The sequence below is a fragment of the Centrocercus urophasianus genome, unplaced genomic scaffold (assembly GCF_019232065.1).
Source record: "Centrocercus urophasianus isolate 14NV4802_14NV808 unplaced genomic scaffold, USGS_Curo_1.0 seq_74, whole genome shotgun sequence".
Lineage (NCBI taxonomy): Eukaryota > Metazoa > Chordata > Aves > Galliformes > Phasianidae > Centrocercus > Centrocercus urophasianus.
Genome location: NW_024885355.1, coordinates 1,189,680 through 1,208,074, shown reverse-complemented (window position 1 = coordinate 1,208,074; position 18,395 = coordinate 1,189,680). Strand labels below are relative to the sequence as shown.

Sequence of the window (18,395 nt, the reverse complement as noted above, 5' to 3'; positions counted from 1 at the left end):
TAAGCTTTATTGTGCCAGCAGAAAGTTGGCATCCTGGTTTTGGCAGCAAACCTATTGCAGCATCCTGCAAGAGCTCTCTGGTAGTCATCTCCCATCTTAGGAGCAGTGAGTAGCTGGAGAATGGGGCTCTTGTGCAAAAAGCTTTTCAGTAAAACTCCTTCCTGAAGCAACTTTCTGAAGGTATTACATTCAGTTTCTCAGGCCTACAAAATAGTAAGGAGGCAAGAGCTTCCAGCTATGCCTGTTTTAAAATTCAGAAAACCATTTACTGTTCTGATCAGTCACCTTTCGTGTTTCCCATGGTTGTAACTGTGAGAAATGTATTTGGGCAGAGGAAGCGCACGGCGCACGAGCGAGCCAAGGAGCTCTACAGCTCTGGGGAGTTCTCAAGTGGCAGAAAATGGGGAGATGATGCTCCCAAAGAAGAAATCGATACAGGTGCTGTGAACCTGATTGAATCAGGAGCTTGTGGAGCCTTTGTTCACGGTCTGGAAGATGAAATGTATGGTAAGTGTTAATGCAGTGACTGAATTGCTTGGGATGTATGGAGGGGCCTTTTGTCTGTTTGGGGGTCAGGAGGTTAGAACCTTTGTGTTGGGAGGCACACCACGTCCTTCAAGATGTTTCAGAATCCAATGAACACAAGTTTTCTTACAAATTCCAATCTCAGGTTGTGCCTAGCCAACTAATGCCCATTTCTTCCTAGCTAGTGGTACTTTGGGTTAATTAGTTGCTTCTCATCAGGTCTGGCTTTCCTAATGAAGTAAAAGACAAGTTCCATCTCACAGGGGGCTGCATAGGCCGAGCTCCTCTTGGTCCCTGCTGGCATGAATGTTCTTGGGCAGTTGGAACATGTTATACTTGAAAATTAATGACTGGATTCATGTGTTTTCAGATACATAGATTTCAGATGAGGGCTTGTTTACGTCATGTTATTGTAGCTCTGTTTCTTGAATGGAAATGCCTGCATTTCACCATCACATTTACCTGCTCTGTGGTGCTCTTGCACCAGGTCTCATGGTCTTGCTGTGATGGATGTGGAGGCCTTTGTCTCACCCATTCTAGCAGATTATATCTGGCCTGCTCTTTTAAACAGGGGAAATTATGAGTGTCAAATTGGAACACAAGCATTCTTCAGCTTCTGAGCATGGCTGTAGCACTGACTGTGCTGATGATCTCAGGAATGTCTGTGTTCAGCCTTTTCTAGCCCAGCTTTCCTGTGTGCAGAGCAAAGGTTTGCAAAAGCTATTGAAAGCCGTGAAGAGGTGCAGCTCTAATGTCGTTCCTGAATTCAATTTTAAACCTTGCTGAAAGGATGGCAGTAAAGAAGTCAGCAGAAAAACACCATAACAAAAATATCTCTGTAAACTGTGGTGTAAAAGTTGATTTATTATTCTGTGACTCCTGCAAATTAAACCACGTTTTCCCAATAGCTGAACTCTCCCTGAAGCTCGAGCACGCAGCCTTGTTTCTTTCTGCCTGACAGTGTGGCTCAATCCATTGTCTGTGAAGCATTCTCCAGTTTGATTATTGGGGAATGTCAGTAAAATGGGCAGATGTGGAAAATAACCAGAACTCTGAAGAGTGTACATATATCTCCACGGTGGTATTTTAAATACTGCTGAGCTGTATTCTTCCTTACCCACGGCGCTGCTTCGTTTCTTCAATTCCATCCTGTAACTTCAATCTAAATGAATGTGTCAGCTCATGAATGCACTATTGGCAAATGTTTTCTTGGGGTTTTTTCTTCTCTAATGCCTCTAACAGCACCGTGGTCTTAATGACCATGGAGACTCAGTGTTGTGACACGGGCTTTGTTCTGTGGAAGTGGAAGGCTCGCTGTGTTTGCATTTCTCTGCTTAATCAGAATCATCAGGAATCAAAATGTTCTTTAAGAACAATAGGCCTAAACGTTACACGCAAGTTGAAATGAATGTTTGCAAGATGAGCTAATTTGAATGAAAAGTGGAAGTATGTTTTAAACAGTGTTTGCAAGACGTCTAATTAATCTTCCCTTTTATGATCCCAGCACATGAATGTTATGGAAGCTAGCAGGAATGGCTGTGGGGGGGAAGAATCTTCATGCAAGTCTGTTATATTTGGGTCTTCTTTCAATTCCTACTATGGTTTACAGCAGAAATATTCTCTGGACGCCTCTGTTTATTTTTACTTTTGCTTGAATTATGAGTCATTTTGATAATCAGGGCACACCTTTGTCCTTTCTTGTGAGGAAGTCAGGAAGCAGGGAAAGCTCATTCTGTGTGCTGGTAACACACTGGTACTCTTGGGCTTTTCAGCAATTCACAAAGTGCTACGTGGCTACTTAAAAATGCAGTGAATGCTCTTAGCAATTAAAATGTCTGGAAGAATGAAGAGAGCAGTTTAATTATCTAAATTAGCTTGCTTAAGGTACCACAGTTACGGCTAGGCTTGCAAAACGTGCCATGAAATGCATAACATTTATTAGCTGGATGAATGTGGCTCTGGGCAGCTTGGTCTGGTGGTTGGCAGCCCTGCACACAGCAGGGGGTTGAAACAAGATGATGATTGTGGTCCTTTTCACCCCAGGCCATTCTGTGAGCTGCTGTCCTTAGCCCAGTGCTCCATTGCTACAGGGCCTGGCTGTTGGTGGCACATCCTCTTAAACAGCACTAATGCCTGATTTCCCCCTCTCCTAATAGAGGTGCGGATTGCTGCAGTGGAGGCACTCTGCATGCTGGCTCAGTCCTCACCTTCTTTTGCGGAAAAATGCCTGGATTTTTTGGTGGACATGTTTAATGATGAAATTGAGGAGGTCAGGTTGCAGTCAATACACACGATGAGGAAAATTTCCAACAATATCACGCTGCGGGAGGACCAGCTGGATACTGTGTTAGCTGTTCTGGAGGTAAGGCCTTCCCAAGGGGGGAAACATTACAGTCTTGCTTTTTCTTTGTGTTGTTTTTTTGTTTTTTTTTTTTAATAAATGATATTCAGATTAAAGGCTCGCTGTCCTTGCTAACTGCTGGTGTGTCACATGGATTTCCTTCTGTCTCATTTTCTGGTCCATGTTTGTGATGTTTCACGTTGAATACAACTTAATTTTCTTTCTCCTACCACTTCAGTTGTACCTTTTGTTCACTGTACAGAGCCAGGACACTGGTCTGAGATCTCTCTCTACTCTTCCAGCCCTTGACTTCTAGCACTCTCCTTGGAATAGTTTTGGCCTTTCCTGACCATCACTATCTCAGCCAGTTCCCAGCTGCACGTGGTAGACAAATCTCTGCTTCTTTGGGACAATATCTCAGCCTTGGATGGTACTCAAAATGCATTCTGTGTGTCTCTTTACCCACTGTTTGCTTGACCCTGTGCTACAGTGACACCCCTCAGTTGTGCTCCAGGATAAAGCAAACTAAGGCTATGATGGGGCCTCGGGCAGCCTGGTCTAGTATTAGATATGAAGGTTGGCAGCCCTGCCTGCAGCAGGGGAGTTAGAGCTTGATGGTCCCTTCCAACTCAAGCCATTCTATGGTTCTCTGATAATCTGCTTATCTGTCTGTAACAAGAGCTGTACGATACGACCTGAGATTGAAAACACAGCAATGAGTGTTGGGTGCCTCTGTTATTTGTGCATCTATTTCATATTTGTTTCACTTGGGGACCTCTGCATTAAGGTATAAACGTGTAGTGCAGTTACACTGGTGTTCCTTTTTATGCTTTTGTTACGATTTGTCGTCTATGTTACGATAGCTGAAATATGAGAATTATCACATTTTCACTGTGCTTGGTTCAGGAAGGTGCTTGCTTACTTGCTTTCTGTTTCAGCAGTAAAATCCAGCTTTTGACACCAAAATAAAGGATTTAGGAGAGCAGCATGAACTTTGGTGTCTGAATTGTTAATGGTGATGGTAACTTTTGTTTTCGTTCATCTGCTTTTCCTTTACCTGAATAACTATCAACTGCTCCTTGCTTTTTTCACCAAGCATCGCATTCTGCATGTCGTGGTGTTGTGGTTCTCACTTCCTGTCACCTTGGACACCTCTTTGGCCCTTGGTAGTCTTCTGCCTTGCTCATCTCCGTTCTCCCTTCCCAGCAGTCCATGTAACACACCTGGATTATTTTATTTCCCCAGCCACTGCATCAGCCTTCAGAGCACGTCGTCTCACTCAGTGGCAGCCTGCCTTGCAGCACCAAAATAAGGACCAGATGAGCGTAACCGCTGCGTTTCCCTCCTTTGTTTGTGTATGTTGGCTGTCGTTGAAGAGCCTCTACGAAGGGGGCTGTTCATTCTTTTTGTGGAAGACAGTAATGAATGTGCTGTTGATATTTGGCAAATTATGCTTTTAAAAAAATCCTCTATTGAAATGCGTCTCAGACTTGTATCCTGTCAAATTTTCACATTCTGTCCGCCAGTGCCACAAAAATGACAGCAAGGAAGTCTATTGTATTAATTTGGAACTGCAAGGTGGTATTTGGCAGGAGGCAAGTAATGAAGCTGGAGTTCAGCCACGCTGCTTCCAGAAATACGGCTTGAAGGCTGCATAAGCTTCTCTCTGCAATATCACTGGCCTGAAGTTCAGCGTAGGTGCAGTGTGGCTTCAGAAGTGATGCAGTAAGGATCCCATGTTGTCATATCAAAGCTGATGACGAGACTTGTAGCTTGTGTTACACGTTTTTTTTACTGTACACCTATAAACAAATAGTTGGGTCATGTTCTTTCTATTCTCTTACTGCTCACTGATGCCTCTAGGATGAATTCAGCCAAGGAACAGGATCTCCTGCCTTTAAAATAAGTATATACCCAGGCTTCTCTCTCTCTGAGCATTCAGAGGCTCTGATTTGAGGGTTCTTGCTTTTATTTTTTAGGATTCTTCAAGGGACATTCGAGAAGCTCTTCACGAGCTGTTGTGTTGCACCAACGTCTCAACTAAAGAAGGCATCCATCTTGCACTGGTGGAGCTGCTGAAAAACCTAACCAAGTATCCCACAGACAGAGAATCCATATGGAAGTGAGCATGATCAATGTCCTCGTGTGTCTGCTTGCTTTTCTGCTTTGTTATAAAGTGGGGCATTAATGCTATACAGACTGGAAGGAGCAATCCTTGAGAGCAGCCCTGAAGAGAAGGACCTGGGGGTCCTGATGAAAATGGTGAAATGGTGAAAGATGGAATGTGAACCAGCAGTGTGTTCCTGCAGCTTGGAAAGCAAATGGGATCCTGGGCTCCATCAAAGAGGGGTGACCAGCAGGGACAGGGAGGTGATTGTCCCCCTCTACTCTGCTCTTGTGAGGCCCCATTTGGAGTTCTGTGCCCAGGTCTGCAGCCCCCAGTACAAGAAAGACAGGGAGCTGTTGGAGAGGGTCCAGAGGAGAGCCACAAAGAGGACTGGAAGGCTGAAGCACCTCCCTTATGAAGACAGAAGACAGGCTGAGGGAGCTGGGCTCGTTCAGCCTGGACAAAAGAAGGCTGTGGGGTGACCTCATTGCAGCCTTTCAGTACCTAAAGGGAGCCTACAAACAGGAGGGGAACCAACTCTTTGGGAGGGTTGATAACAGCAGGACAAGGGGAAATGGTCTGAAGTTGAAGGAGGGAAGATTGAGGTTGGATGTCAGGGGGAAATTCTTTACAGAGAGAGTGGTGAGGTGCTGGAACAGCTGCCCAGAGAGGCTGTGGATGCCCCATCCATCCCTGGAGATGTTCAAGGCCAGGTTGGATGGGGCCCTGGGCAGCCTGGTCTAGGACTAAATGTGGAGGTTGGTGGCCCTGCATGTGGCAGCAGGGTTGGAGCTTCATGATCTTTGAGGTCCCTTCCAACCCTGGCCATTCTGTGATTAACCAAACACTGAACTAGCTAAGGAGGTAGCAGCACTAAGGTTATTCTGTTAGAATCATAGAATCACAAGGTTGGAAAGGACCTATAAGATCACTTAGTCCAACCATCCTTCTGTTACCATTGCTACCACAAGCCACTAAATCAAATCTTTTAGCTCCTCATGCAGACAGTTATTCTGTATTATTATTATTCTGGAAATACTTGGAATAGCAGGTGTGTACATAGATTGTATGTGTTCCTGACTGACATAGAGACACTGTACTGTTCTTGCTTGCCAGTGTTGCTGTTGGTTATTCAGAACTGATGACCATGGAAGGAAAACCTTATTGAAAGCAAAGCATTCTCAGAGTTTCCAGAAAAGGTTCTTCCAACTTTTAGTAGGAAACATCATCTATTCCACGTAACTAATGTTTTGTGCTCCATGACATGGCAATATTCTCTAGCAGTTGCTTGTACTGATTGTGAGAAGTGGGCTGGCTAAGGGTATTGTGCTCTTGGAGGGATTCTTTTCGTCTGTGAGTGAAAATAATGAACGTTTTGGGGGTTTTGGGTTGTTTAATGGAGGCAACAAAGGAAGCAATGCTTCCACATGCGTGGTTTGAGATGGAATTTTTGGTTATTATTGGAAGCTCTTTTTTTTTTTTGGTCTTTTTCTTCTAGTGTACTCTTACAATGCTATTGGAGTTTGGATTTCTGGATCTTGTTTTGTTGTCCTTTTACCTCCTCACACTTCTAGCTTTTCTGAACAAAAAAAATATATGTGCTTGTTAGCGTTTAACTTGCAAGTTTTCCTTAGGTTGTGTGCCTGCAGATGTTAACTGTCTCTTGGATAGCTTAAGTGAACAGATTTTATCCTGAAGAGGCAGAGTTGCCATGAGTTTGCACGTACTCTTGAGCAGTAGGATTCTGGTGCTGACCAACTCATCAAAGTTCTGCTGTAATACAAAACAGTAATGCTTTAAAATGTTGTATTTTGCAGTGTATGTGTTTACTAAGAAATATTTTGGTCCATGTGTTTACAGGTGTTTAAAGTTCCTGGGGAGCAGGCATCCCACTCTGGTGCTCCCTCTGGTCCCGGAGCTGCTGAGCACGCACCCATTCTTTGACACTCCAGAACCAGACATGGATGATCCAGCTTGTATCCTTGTGAAGAAGGCAGCTGATCTGTTTCACAGTCAAACATTTAGTGGTGTTTTCCCAGTGCTTGAATTTGTTAAGCTGTTTCAAACTAGCACGGTCCTGTAGCTGTCCCTTTGTGACTCAGCAAGCAATGGACTCACTGTCAGCAAGGAAGGTTGAGGGAACTGGGCTTGTTTAGCTTGGAGAAGAGAAGGCTCTGGGTGACCTCATTGTGGCCTTCCAGTATTCGAAGGGAGCTTATAAACAGGAGGGGGAACGGCTGTTTTCAAGGGTAGATTGTGGTAGGACAAATGGGAATGGTTTTAAACTGAGATAAGGAAGGTTTAGGTTAGATATGAGGAGGAAGTTTTTCAGCCGGAGGGTGGTGAGGCACTGGCACAGGTTGCCCAAGGAGGCTGTGGATGCCCCATCCCTGCAGGCATTCAAGGCCAGGCTGGATGTGGCTCTGGGCAGCCTGGGCTGGTGGCTGGTGACCTGCACACAGCAGGGGTTGGAAGTGGATGAGCGCTGTGCTCCTTTGCAACCCAGGCCATTTTATCATCTGGAACAATCTTCGTAAATACCAGAGTGGTGTAATTAGCTTTTTCATGCTGTGTGAATGATCTGGTTATCAAGCAGTGTCTCAAGGTTGAGGTTTTGCAGATGAGCCCTTTGATGGGAAAATTAGCTTGCACTAATTTGGGAGATGCTTTCGCTTTTAAATAAGAGTGGTTTTCTGTTTTGTTTGCTTGTTGGTGAAACTTCTACTCCTCTCCCTGTTGTACAGCTTATAGAACAGCACTGTCACTTAGTGTAGCAGTGGCTGAATTCCCATAATGCTATGAACTTGGCTTTCTGAATTAAGTCAATCCAAAATCCTTATGTTAAATTCAGTGCTTCCAAGTGCACACTGTGATTTTTGTACCGTTACTCTTAACAATGGGAGATGCCTCAGAAATGTGAAATACCATTTTTCTATTGTTCATTCTCCTCACTTTCTTTCTGTGCAGCTGCAGAACGTGCTGTTATTTATGGTGCATGCTGAGAGATGTTAGATGGGAACAGCTCGTTTGAACTGCCACACTGCTCCTTGTTTTTCTCTCCATTTGGAGGCCACCAGCTAACAGATCAAATGAATAGCTTGTGAGGATTGACAAGGGCTGGGATCAGGTGGAGAGGAAGTTAATCTTTACTCGGATAGCTGTGTCATACATCTGTCCAATGAGTTTGGGATTTAAGGAATTTTTGGGGTGAAAAGCTCTAGTTTACCTCAGTGCACCTTAAAATCATAGAGTGGTTGAGGTTGGGAAGGATCTCTGAGGTCATCTCGTCCAATCATCAACCCATCCCCACTGTTTCCCTTTGGGCCACATCTTTGCAGCTCTTGAACACCTCCAGGGATGGAGACTCCACCACCTCTCTGCTCGAATCCAGGGGATGTTAGTTTAGAAATGTTCTGGAGGTAACTCACCACCATGTTTTATGGAGAGGTGTTCTGGGAAGCCAGGCTGAGAGCCAGAAACGACAAGGAAGGCCTTCAGTGAATGAACTGGTAGTTAAAAATATGAGGATTTTAGATTCCGAGTGGCCAGCAAATCTTAATCAACAGTGAAGTTGAATCACTTCAGCTGAAAACCTGGAAGGGATTTTGGATGAAGGAGAGGAACTAGTTTGGCAAGTTGAAGTCTTTATGCTTGGTAGCCCACAGATAGAGAATATATTCAGGAGATGAGAAATTACATTCACATCTCTGCTGTGCTTAGGAGTGCATCTGAACCTGTTTCTTCTCCGCGCAGGCAAGTGCCCTGACCTCGGCTGCTTTGCATTGGAATCTTTTTACTCCTGCTAGAGATGTTATGTTTTGGGGCATGCTGTTGCAGGTGAATGTCCCAGCCTTTGGACCTGTTGCTTGAAGCCTTTGGCTGCCCTCTGTATTTCTGTGGCTCTCAGACCATGAAAAGGGTTTTCCCATTCCAGAATCTTTGTCCTATGGTGTTCCTTTGGTTCACTGTAATTCTGCTGGCCAGGCTGGACTGGGCACTGAGCAACCTGACAGAGCTGTAGATGTTCCTGTTCGCTGCAGGGGAGCTGAACTAGGTGACCTTCAAACACCCTTCCAACTCAAATGATTCTGTGATTCTATGATGCTTTTCAGGGTGTTCGCATGGGAGGAATTGCAGCGATTTTCAAAACCTCAGAGGCAAACGTTTAATTTTAAGTGTTTGGGTGCCAAACTGGTAAGCACAGCGTGAGCCTCAGGGAAAGCTCCACCTATTGAGTTGTGCATTTATGATCCTTGGCTCCTATCCTGTGTGTTGCCTCTGAGCCATCCCCCGTTGGCAGTAGCAGCCCTTCTCCAATATGGCCCTGCCTGTAGTGTTTGCACTCTGTACTTCAGCTGCATCTGCTCAGACAGCTGCCTCCTTGGGTTTTGTTCAGCATTCTCCAGCAGTAAAGAACTTAGTAAAGAACCACCAGCAAAGAAAGGGTTGTTGAGTTATTGCTATTGGCCTCGCTATCCCCAAAGAACTCTTCTGGTCGTTGTTTATTTTTCTTTGACAATCCGTTTCAATAGACATTGCTGTTCTGGTTCTGATTTTCAATGCTGCTAAAAGTTGCCCAACAATGCCAGCGCTGTTTTCTGATCACACGTTCAGACATTACGCCTATCTTCGTGACAGCCTCTCTCATCTGGTCCCTCCACTACGAGTAAGTTGAACCACCAAGGCTTTTGCTCTGTTGGGAGTATTGTTGGTTTCTTCCATGTCTGCCAACGGGTAACGATTTGACTCTGGATTTCTTTTTCCCCTCAGCACCAGTGAGTGAATATTGAAACGTACCTTAGGTGGGGAGAGCCAAATATTAGATTGTTACGATATGGATTTTGTGATATTTTGTTGAAGAAAAATGTTATTGCTCTCGAGCTGGAATAGCACATGCTCTGCTGGTTAGAAAAGAGTGCTGGGAGGCAGGATTCCCAGGAGCTGTCACTGCATGGGGAAGGGGAGCTCAGCCTTTGTCGATGTTACAACCTTTAGCACGCTTAACAATTCACAGCATTGAACATATTACAAATCTAGCTGTGGTGTCCCTGTTCATTGCAGGGGAGTTGGACTAGACGGCCTTCAGAGGTCCCTTCCAACTCCAAGGGTTCTATGATTTGACTTAGATCTCACCTAAACAGTTTAATAGTGGCAGTGGTGCGTTCTGTGCTCCTTTAGAGCATGCTTTTCCTGCATGGAAGTACAGGTGGGGCTGAAGGTAGTTGTAAGTCTTAGTGCAGTTCATAAACTTGATTGCATGTGGTCTTCCTCTGATTCCACTGTTTCATAGGTGAGGAGGATGCTCAAAGGCACACTGACATTTAATCTCAAGATCTCTAGCTATGAGTGGGTTTTAAATAGAGAGTATTAACCAATAAAGCCCTGGCGTTAATGTTGAATCTGAGAAATAAAGTCTGAGATCTCAGTGGGTAGCTGTTAAATAACACAGCAGCGTTTTGCAGTGCTGTTACTGATGGTAGACTTGACTCTTGTCTCATGTTTGTCTACGCTTAGCTGCCAGGTAGGAAGCTGGTCTCCTCCCCCATCTCTCCCAGCATTGCACCACATGAGGACCCTTCCCAGCAGTTCTTGCACCAGAGCCTGGAGAGGGTGTACAACCTCCAGCACCTCGACCCGCAGGGCATCCAGGAGCTGCTGGAGTTCACCATTCGGTAAGGCTGCTCATCAGAGGAGTCAGGATTTGCCGCTTCTCTGAAGTCAGTTCTGAAGATCGGTGTCATTCTCAGTCCTGTTCCTGTACATCTCTCATTTTGGTCAGATTATTTGTAACGTGTGCACACAGGGCTTTTTGTTTTGGATGGAGAAAAGGGTTTTTCCCCCCTTGGTCTCCTGGTTTCCAGGCCTCATGGCCTCTGATTGCATGGGAGAGAAGCTGCTTCTGCTGCCTTGCTGGGTTCCTTTCATCAGTCCTGCTTATAAAGGGGTTGGATATTCTTCATGAGTTAGGAATTCAGAGATTTTCCTGAAATACACAGTATTATTGCATGCTGCTGTTGCATACATGAGAGGCCTATTCTGCCTTTTCCATTTATCTCAGCTGATTTAGACAAACAAAACACTTGAAAAGGATCATTGCAGAGGGGATGAGAGAGTTATTTTTGAAAGCCAGAAAAACAGGCTCAGATCCCTTATTTGGAGCACGAAATTCCGAAAAGGCTTTTCCCTTTTTCCCTACATTGCCACCTTTTTTATATGTGTAGCTGTAAACTGCTTTTGCACCCACCTGCAGTAGAAATCCTGACCGTGAAAACAACGTGCTTTATCCTCAGCTGCTTTAGAGCTACAGTGCACAGCCCAGAACATCATCTCACAGCATCCAGTGCACAAAACGCTTTTAACTTGGCAGAGCATCCAGAATCTGACAGGCATAGCGAAACTCTGGGCACCTGAGAGGCTGTGAGTGCCTTTGTTTCTTCACAGCAGTCCTGTCTGAGATGGCCACGTGCACAGCTGTGTACTGCACAGGAGAGTGGTGCTTTGGAGCTGGCGTGAATTGTTATTGTTCCCTGTTGTGAGGTGTGGGAATTAAGCACCAAGGAGCCTGTCCACACACAGCAGCCAACTGAGTATCTGTTCCTCAGGTTTAAGGTTGTCTTACAGTGGCAGCTATCACAGTCACGGAATGGCCTGGGTTGGAAGGGACCTCAAGCTCCATGAAGCTCCAACCCCCTGCAATATGCAGGGCCACCAACTTCACATTTAGTCCTAGGCCAGGCTCCATCCAATCTGGCCTGGAATACCTTCAGGGATGGGGCATCACAGCCTCTCTGGGCAGCTGTTCCAGCACCTCACCACTCTCTCTGTAAAGAATTTCCCCCTGACATCCAACCTAAATCTTCCTTCCCTCAACTTCAAACCATTTCCCCTTGTCCTGCAGCTATCTACCCTTTCAAAGAGTTGGCTCCCCTTGTCTTTATAGGCTCCCTTTGGGTACTGAAAGGCCATACCTCAAACATGCTTGATTGCATGAGCCCACCATGTTCTAATCAACCTTTCCCAATACGAGTAGTTGGATTTCCCAGCAGCGGAACACAAATGGGTCATTGGCTGCTGTAGAAACCTGGAGGGTTTTTTTTAAGTTAAATCTGGAACTGCTGCCCTGTTTGGTTCCCACGGGGCTGCAGAGCAATGTGGGTTGACAGGCTTACTGCTTCCACTGCTGCGCTTGTGTCAGCCTCTAAGAAAAAAGGAGCTGCCAATTCCCAGGGTGCAAGCTGTTTTGTAGTGCATGCTTTCCTACTTTTTCTGGTGCTGGTACCAGGGATAAGGAAAAACAAGATGTGGGAATGGCTGGCCTCAGCATTGCTGTTGCTGCATTCTGAGCGCATTTAGATTAACCTACTTGCTGTCTCAACACTTTTTTCCCCTCTGTTGTTTATTTCAGTGATCTTCAGAGGCTTGGGGAGCTGCAGTCAGAGCTGGCAGGGATGGCGGATTTCACTGCGACGTACCTTCAGTGTCAGCTGCTCCTCACCAAGGTCTGATTCAGCAGGGTGTCGTGGGCTGTGCTGTGCTTCAGAACGTCCCAGTCAGCTGCACACTGTTGTGGTGATCAGCTGAGAGCTGATCCCTGGTGAAAGTGCAGATTTGGTGGATTTCTGGGGCACCTGCTTCACTTCTGGGGCAGAGAATTGATAAAGTAACTTCAGTAATGAATGCACCATTGCATTCCTGTGCCAGTGCAGAGTTTATTTTCTGACAGTCGCAGTGTGGAGAACCGCTCTGCAACCTTTCACGTTGAGAGAGTGCTTTTCTTTCTGCTGGTGACCACCAAAATGTTTTTGGTAAAACTGCTCCTGAAAGTGGAGTTTCTGCAGAGTGTGTTTTGTAGACAGCATTTTTGGCACCGGTGCCAGTGCCATTCTTTAGACTTGAGTGAGGGAAATATCAGCTATGTTTTGCAGTGTTGAAACGACCTGTCTGTTCTGTATAAGCAAGTGAAGTGGTTATTTTGATACTGGGCAGCAGCCCTCTTCAAAGTCAGCTCCTTGCTGAAGCATAAACTCGATTTTTGTTTTGCTTCCCTTCTTGAGCTATAAGCTGGCAATTTACCTGAGTTTCCTAATACTCTTAAGGTGTTTGAATGTAACCTGCAGGTAGGTAAAGCAGGACCTCACAAATGAGGGTAAAAGCTTTGTTGTGTAAAACCAAAAGTGATTTGAGTTTCTTAGCTGAATGTGTAACTGTCAGTTGGGATGTGTTACAGCAGCCCTCAAATCCTCAGATTACATTTATAACCCAGAAAAAGTATTTTAGAGAGCTGTTGTAGGCTTTGAGTATCTTGATGCAGCAGGAGGTGTCAGTGTCCATCACAGGAGCTTGAACTGCATGGTCTTTAAGGTCCCTTCCAACCCATGCTGGTCTCTGATTCTATGAAATGCAGAGATTTGTCAACACAGAATGTACAGTCCATGCAGAGGGCTGGCATTTGGAAGTGGCTTTGTTGCCTTTCTCCAGGGCTTGACTGGACTGAGCCATCCTGCCTTAGCTAAGAGAATGTGAACGTTTGTGTTTCTGGCAAAGATGAGTGTTCTGTTTGGGAGAAGTGGGTGAACACTGCTCCAAACATTCTTTGCTTGAGTTGCAGAGCAGTCAATAAATACATGGGTGATACAGAGCGAGTAATGTGGCTGAAATTAGAAGTGAGTTTTAATGCCACAGAGTTAGAAATTTCAGTATGACAGAGAGAACACCAATGTCAGAATGCCCTTCTCAGTAGATTTCTTTCCAGTCAAGCTTTCTTAATCCTTTCTTAACATAAACCAAAGAGCAGATAGGGTTTCTTTTGTACAAATACCAGCAGCTTTGTTGCACTCAGTAACTTCAGGATCTTTCTGGGGGAGCAGGGAGTGGGAGCTGTCAACAGGAAGGCTGAGGAATACTGGCTGTGTGGGTGTGTTTCTGAGGACAGTTATTGTTTCCAGTATTCCAGTTCCAGGGGTGCAATCTGAGGATGCCCTGCTCTTAGTCTCAAGAAGGTGATAATGGATTATAATTTCTCTGATCAGTGACTGCATATTATCCTTAAATACTGAAGCATTTGCAGCTTAGCCAGTCTCTCATTTGTAGTTTGGTTGATGTTATTCCCAACTCTGTGTAGGATTTTTTTAATGTGGGTGTTTATACAGAAGTGTGTAGTTTGGAAGCTGTGGTTTCCCTTACTGTGTTTAAAAGCAAGAAGAAACCTTTAGCCTGCTCTCTGACAGCTTGTTGGCATATAGCAGAGACAGGGCATGCCCCCAAGCGCTGTTTATCTCGCACAGTGTTACAGTGCTCAGACTGAAATGATTATTTGTCATCCCTTTTTTTTTTTTTTTAATGGTTTTCTTCTGTAGGCCTTGCAGGAGAAGCTGTGGAACGTGGCAGCTCCTTTGTACCTGAAACAGAATGCGTTGGCATCTGCTGCAGCAAAACAGGTGAGGCTGAAGCACCTGAAGGCGAGTCCTTGGATTCCAGCCTCCATGGCCTTGCAGTACTAAAGTGTTTCTGACTTTATGCTGTAGCCTGTCCAAGTAAATCCTAGTTCCCCAAAGTGAAGTAATTTCTTTCAGTTTCAAAAGATCAAATGAAATAGCAATTGAAGGAGATTTAGGACCACAGGAAAAAAGCAAACATGCCACGTATCTTCCAGAGTAATGAGAAAGAAGATTGGAGAACAGTGGACTGTTGGCCTCTGGGGAACTCCATGGAGTGAGTCCTCTTAGAAGCCGTTTGTGAGCAAATGAAAGTCAGGAAGGTGATTGGGATCAGCTGAAATGCATTTTGAAGGGTGAATTATGCCTGACTAACCTTACTGCTTTCCACAGTGATGGCACTGGTGCTGTAGACATTAGATATTGGATGTCACAAAGCCTGACTTTCTCAAACCCTTTAACACAGTCTCCCATTACTTATTACCAAAATGGCAAGATTCCACATCAATAAATGGATGATAATGTGGATGGAAAATTGGCCAGACTGCCTGGCTTAAAGCATTGCAAATACTGGCACAAAGTCCAGAGTACCCTCCACAACCCTGTGGATAAAACTGAGTTGAGGAGCTGGTCTGTATGCTTGGAGGGCAAGGCTGCTGTTCAAAGGGATCTGGAGCAGGCTGAAGAAAGGGGATGACAGCAGCCTCATGACAGCAGCATGGGAGTCCTGGTGTGCAACGAGTTGAACGTGAAGCTGTAAGGAAGGCCAACTGCATCCTGGACTGTCAGAGCATGCATGCCTTATCCAGCAGATCTGGGAAAGTGATCTGTCCCCTCCACTTGGTTGTGAGGAGATCACATCTGCAGCAGTGATGTGCTCATCTCCATCCAAGGAAGGTAATGCCAAACTGCAGCGAGTTGAGCAAGGGGCCTTAAGGTGGCTGAGGAGTGGAGCAGTTTTCCTGCGAGGAGAAGTGGAGGGATCTGGGCTCATTCAGCCTGGGGAAGGTTCGAGGCTGATTTACTGCTCTACACCACTGCCTTATCTGAGGGTATGGATCGCACCAACAAGGACTCTTCTGAGATGTGCTGCTGTGGGACAAGAAGCACAATGGATACAAGTTGGAATATGAGAAATTCTGAGTAGATGTAAGGTAGCAAAAACTGCCGTGACTGTCGTTAAGGGCTGCAATGGATTTCCCAGACTGTTAGTGGGGAATCTTCATCTTGGAAGTGTTCACAGAACACAGGGCTCTGGGTAACTGGGCTAATTAGACCTGCTTTGAGGAGGGGACTGTGGTAAATGAGCTCCAGAAGTTCCACGCAATCCAGGTTATTCTTATTCTCTAGTATTTGATTGGCTGATCCTGGAAAAAAACCAAAGTGAAACTATTTTTTTAAATAAAGAAATGAGAAAGCAAGCTTTAAATAATCTGGATTTAGGGTAAAAGCAAGTTTGTGGGTCTGCTGGGAAGCCACGCTGACATTTTGATCCTCCAGTTAATTAAAATGTATTAAGATGCAGCTACTGCTGTGCATCAAACCCTTCTCTGCTGTTGACAATTGTCCCCGGAGATGAGTAGATACAAAAGCCTATCAGCTTCTTAAATCTTCTCTAATTGAACTGTCTTTCTTGGGTGCCCTTCTTAGTAGTGTGTGAGCCCCCCCGGGAAGGTTTATCTGTTTTGATTGTGAATGTAGATCACTTTCCATCAAGCAAGGTGAGGGAATCTTTAACCACACAGAAGCAAGGACTTTATTTAATACACTGAATGCAGTGGTGTTCAGTAAAGCCACAGCATGCTGTGTAAGCTTTTAACTGTGTTGAAAATAACACAGGAGGATGCTTACCTTGTGATGGTTCCCATTTCTAGCTGCAGCACGTGAAGTGTTGTTGAATGTGAAGTTGTTTCTGTTTAGTCTGGCTATGAAACTGAACCTGAGCAGAGCCACTGGGGCTGCTCTGCTGTGCTGCTTGGTTTGTATTCCAGTGCAACCAGCAGGAGCTGGTGAGAGCTCCAGCCCAGAAATGTAAAATACAACATCACAGGGTGTGTTGCCAAGAGAGGGAGTGATGGATTTCAGGTGAGGAGTCACAGATTGGTTCTTTGATATCTTTTAGTATGAAGTACCGCCTCACACCATGAAATGGTTCATCACAAGAATGGTGCTCATGGATTGATGGTTCCTCACATGAGGAAGAAGTGCAGAATCTTGCAACCGTGCTTGGGCAACAATTAACTGAGCCTGATGGTTTGTCGTCGTGTTTGTTTGTGTTGTCTGACAGATCTTGGAAGAAACTTACAAAATGGAGTTCATGTACAGCGGTGTGGAAAGTAGACAAGTGGTCATCATTCACCACATGAGACTGCAAGCAAAAGCTTTACAGCTCATAGTGACTGCACGCACCACCAGAGGGTAAGGGTGGTGCCAAGGGTCACCTGCAAGCTTTGTATCCTTGAGCTTTGTTTTAAGAAGCAGCAAGGCTAAGTTAGACACTTAAAACACCATGGAAATGCTGATGAGCATTTGAGGAATGAAGTTGAGTTCGTTCTTCAGTGCACGTAGGAGAACATAAATATGTTTGTTGGCATCGATTTGCTGTGCTGTCATAGAGTTCCATAAGATCTGTTATGTTTTAAAGGTGGAAAGTTTGTGTTGCAACAGTGGCTCTGGGAACTTAATGCCTGTGGATGCAGATGTGAAGGATGTATTGTGGAGGGGGTTATGGGCGTGGAGAAGATGACAGTTCATTTTTTCTTTCTCCTGTGGGAATCCATTTGTGGTCTCAGATTGTCTTTAAGGTCTTACAGTTTCTAGGAGCTTGAACTGAATTTCAAAACTCTCAAATGCTTACGGCTGTAGAGCCAGTTCTCTTATTTTATTTTTGGATCAAGCAATGTTATCTCATTGCAGGGTGGAACCCCTTTTTGGGATGTGTGAGAAATTCCTGCAGGAAGTAGATTCCTTTCAGAGGTGAGAAACAGCATTGCTTCTTCTCTTTGTGCTTTTTTGTATTTTGTATTGAAGCTGATGATATTTCTTCCACATGTAACCTGGTATTGAATATGCCACTGGTAGCCAGGGAGCAGAACTGCTCACTTCCTTCCTTTCTTTCCCTCTCGTTAGACCTCAGGATCAGCAAAACTCATCACTTTATCTTAGGAATGCAACCCCTACAGCAGCGATGAATTCCATAAGCAGGAATCTGAACGTTGGCAGAGCTTGTTGCTTAGCTGTAAGGTCACCTAGAAATGCCTGTACACACAAAATCCCCCTGTGTAGGTTGTGCAGCCTCAGCATGACAGATGTTGGCTGCACCGCATGACGGAGCAGTAGAAATGTGCTGCCTCTGTAGAGGCAATCCCAGAAGCACAAGGGCGCATGGTGCTGCTTACACACTCTTGGAACATAGAAAGGAGCACGTGATTTTCCTCTGCCTTTGCCAAAGCTTCTGTTTAGGGAGTTTGAACTTGTGTAGAGCATTAATTGGATCTTGGAGAATCTCACTTGTAGGGCTTTAGGACCAGAGACTCCTTTTTTTGGGGGTTGGGGGAGGGGGCGAGTCCACTATTCCTCCCCAGGCTTTTCTAGACTCAGCTGGAGGTGAAAATACAGCACAGTGCTGGGCCTAATGAGCAGAGAAGAGCCCATTGCCCAAGAGGCTGCTCACCTGCAGGAATGGTGCACGTCACGTCTCTCACCAATCGCACCAAGCATTTACTGGGCTTACAAAGCTGTCCTGCTGAATGTGGCAGGCATGTTGCTAACAGTGACAAATAAGCCATCAGGGAGTCAGTCTAACAGCATTTTCTGCATGTGGGGATGTACAGGGGAAGACCAATTATGCTTCTATATAAAGAACAATACTGGATGATCTGAGAGGCTCTTGTCCCTTGATATAAAATGAATTCTGTTTTCTGTTCCTCACCTCCGGAGCTAGCTAGCTTTTTTTTTTTTTTTTTTTTTTTTTTTTTTTTTTTTTTTT

General features: G+C 45.1%; 1 protein-coding gene across 2 annotated transcripts in view; it reads left to right on the top strand.

Moving 5' to 3' along the window:
- INTS4 (integrator complex subunit 4) overlaps nucleotides 1–18,395 on the top strand; it is a 33,966-nt gene that overhangs the window by 10,708 nt on the left and 4,863 nt on the right. For both annotated transcript variants that reach the window (XM_042838171.1, XM_042838172.1), the window contains exons 10-19: nucleotides 333–507; nucleotides 2,682–2,887; nucleotides 4,846–4,988; nucleotides 6,834–6,949; nucleotides 9,506–9,639; nucleotides 10,488–10,645; nucleotides 12,379–12,472; nucleotides 14,330–14,410; nucleotides 16,695–16,825; nucleotides 17,324–17,383. In XM_042838171.1, coding sequence (XP_042694105.1) covers nucleotides 333–507; nucleotides 2,682–2,887; nucleotides 4,846–4,988; nucleotides 6,834–6,949; nucleotides 9,506–9,639; nucleotides 10,488–10,645; nucleotides 12,379–12,472; nucleotides 14,330–14,410; nucleotides 16,695–16,825; nucleotides 17,324–17,383 — 1,298 coding nt within the window. The remainder of the gene's footprint in view (nucleotides 1–332; nucleotides 508–2,681; nucleotides 2,888–4,845; nucleotides 4,989–6,833; nucleotides 6,950–9,505; nucleotides 9,640–10,487; nucleotides 10,646–12,378; nucleotides 12,473–14,329; nucleotides 14,411–16,694; nucleotides 16,826–17,323; nucleotides 17,384–18,395) is intronic.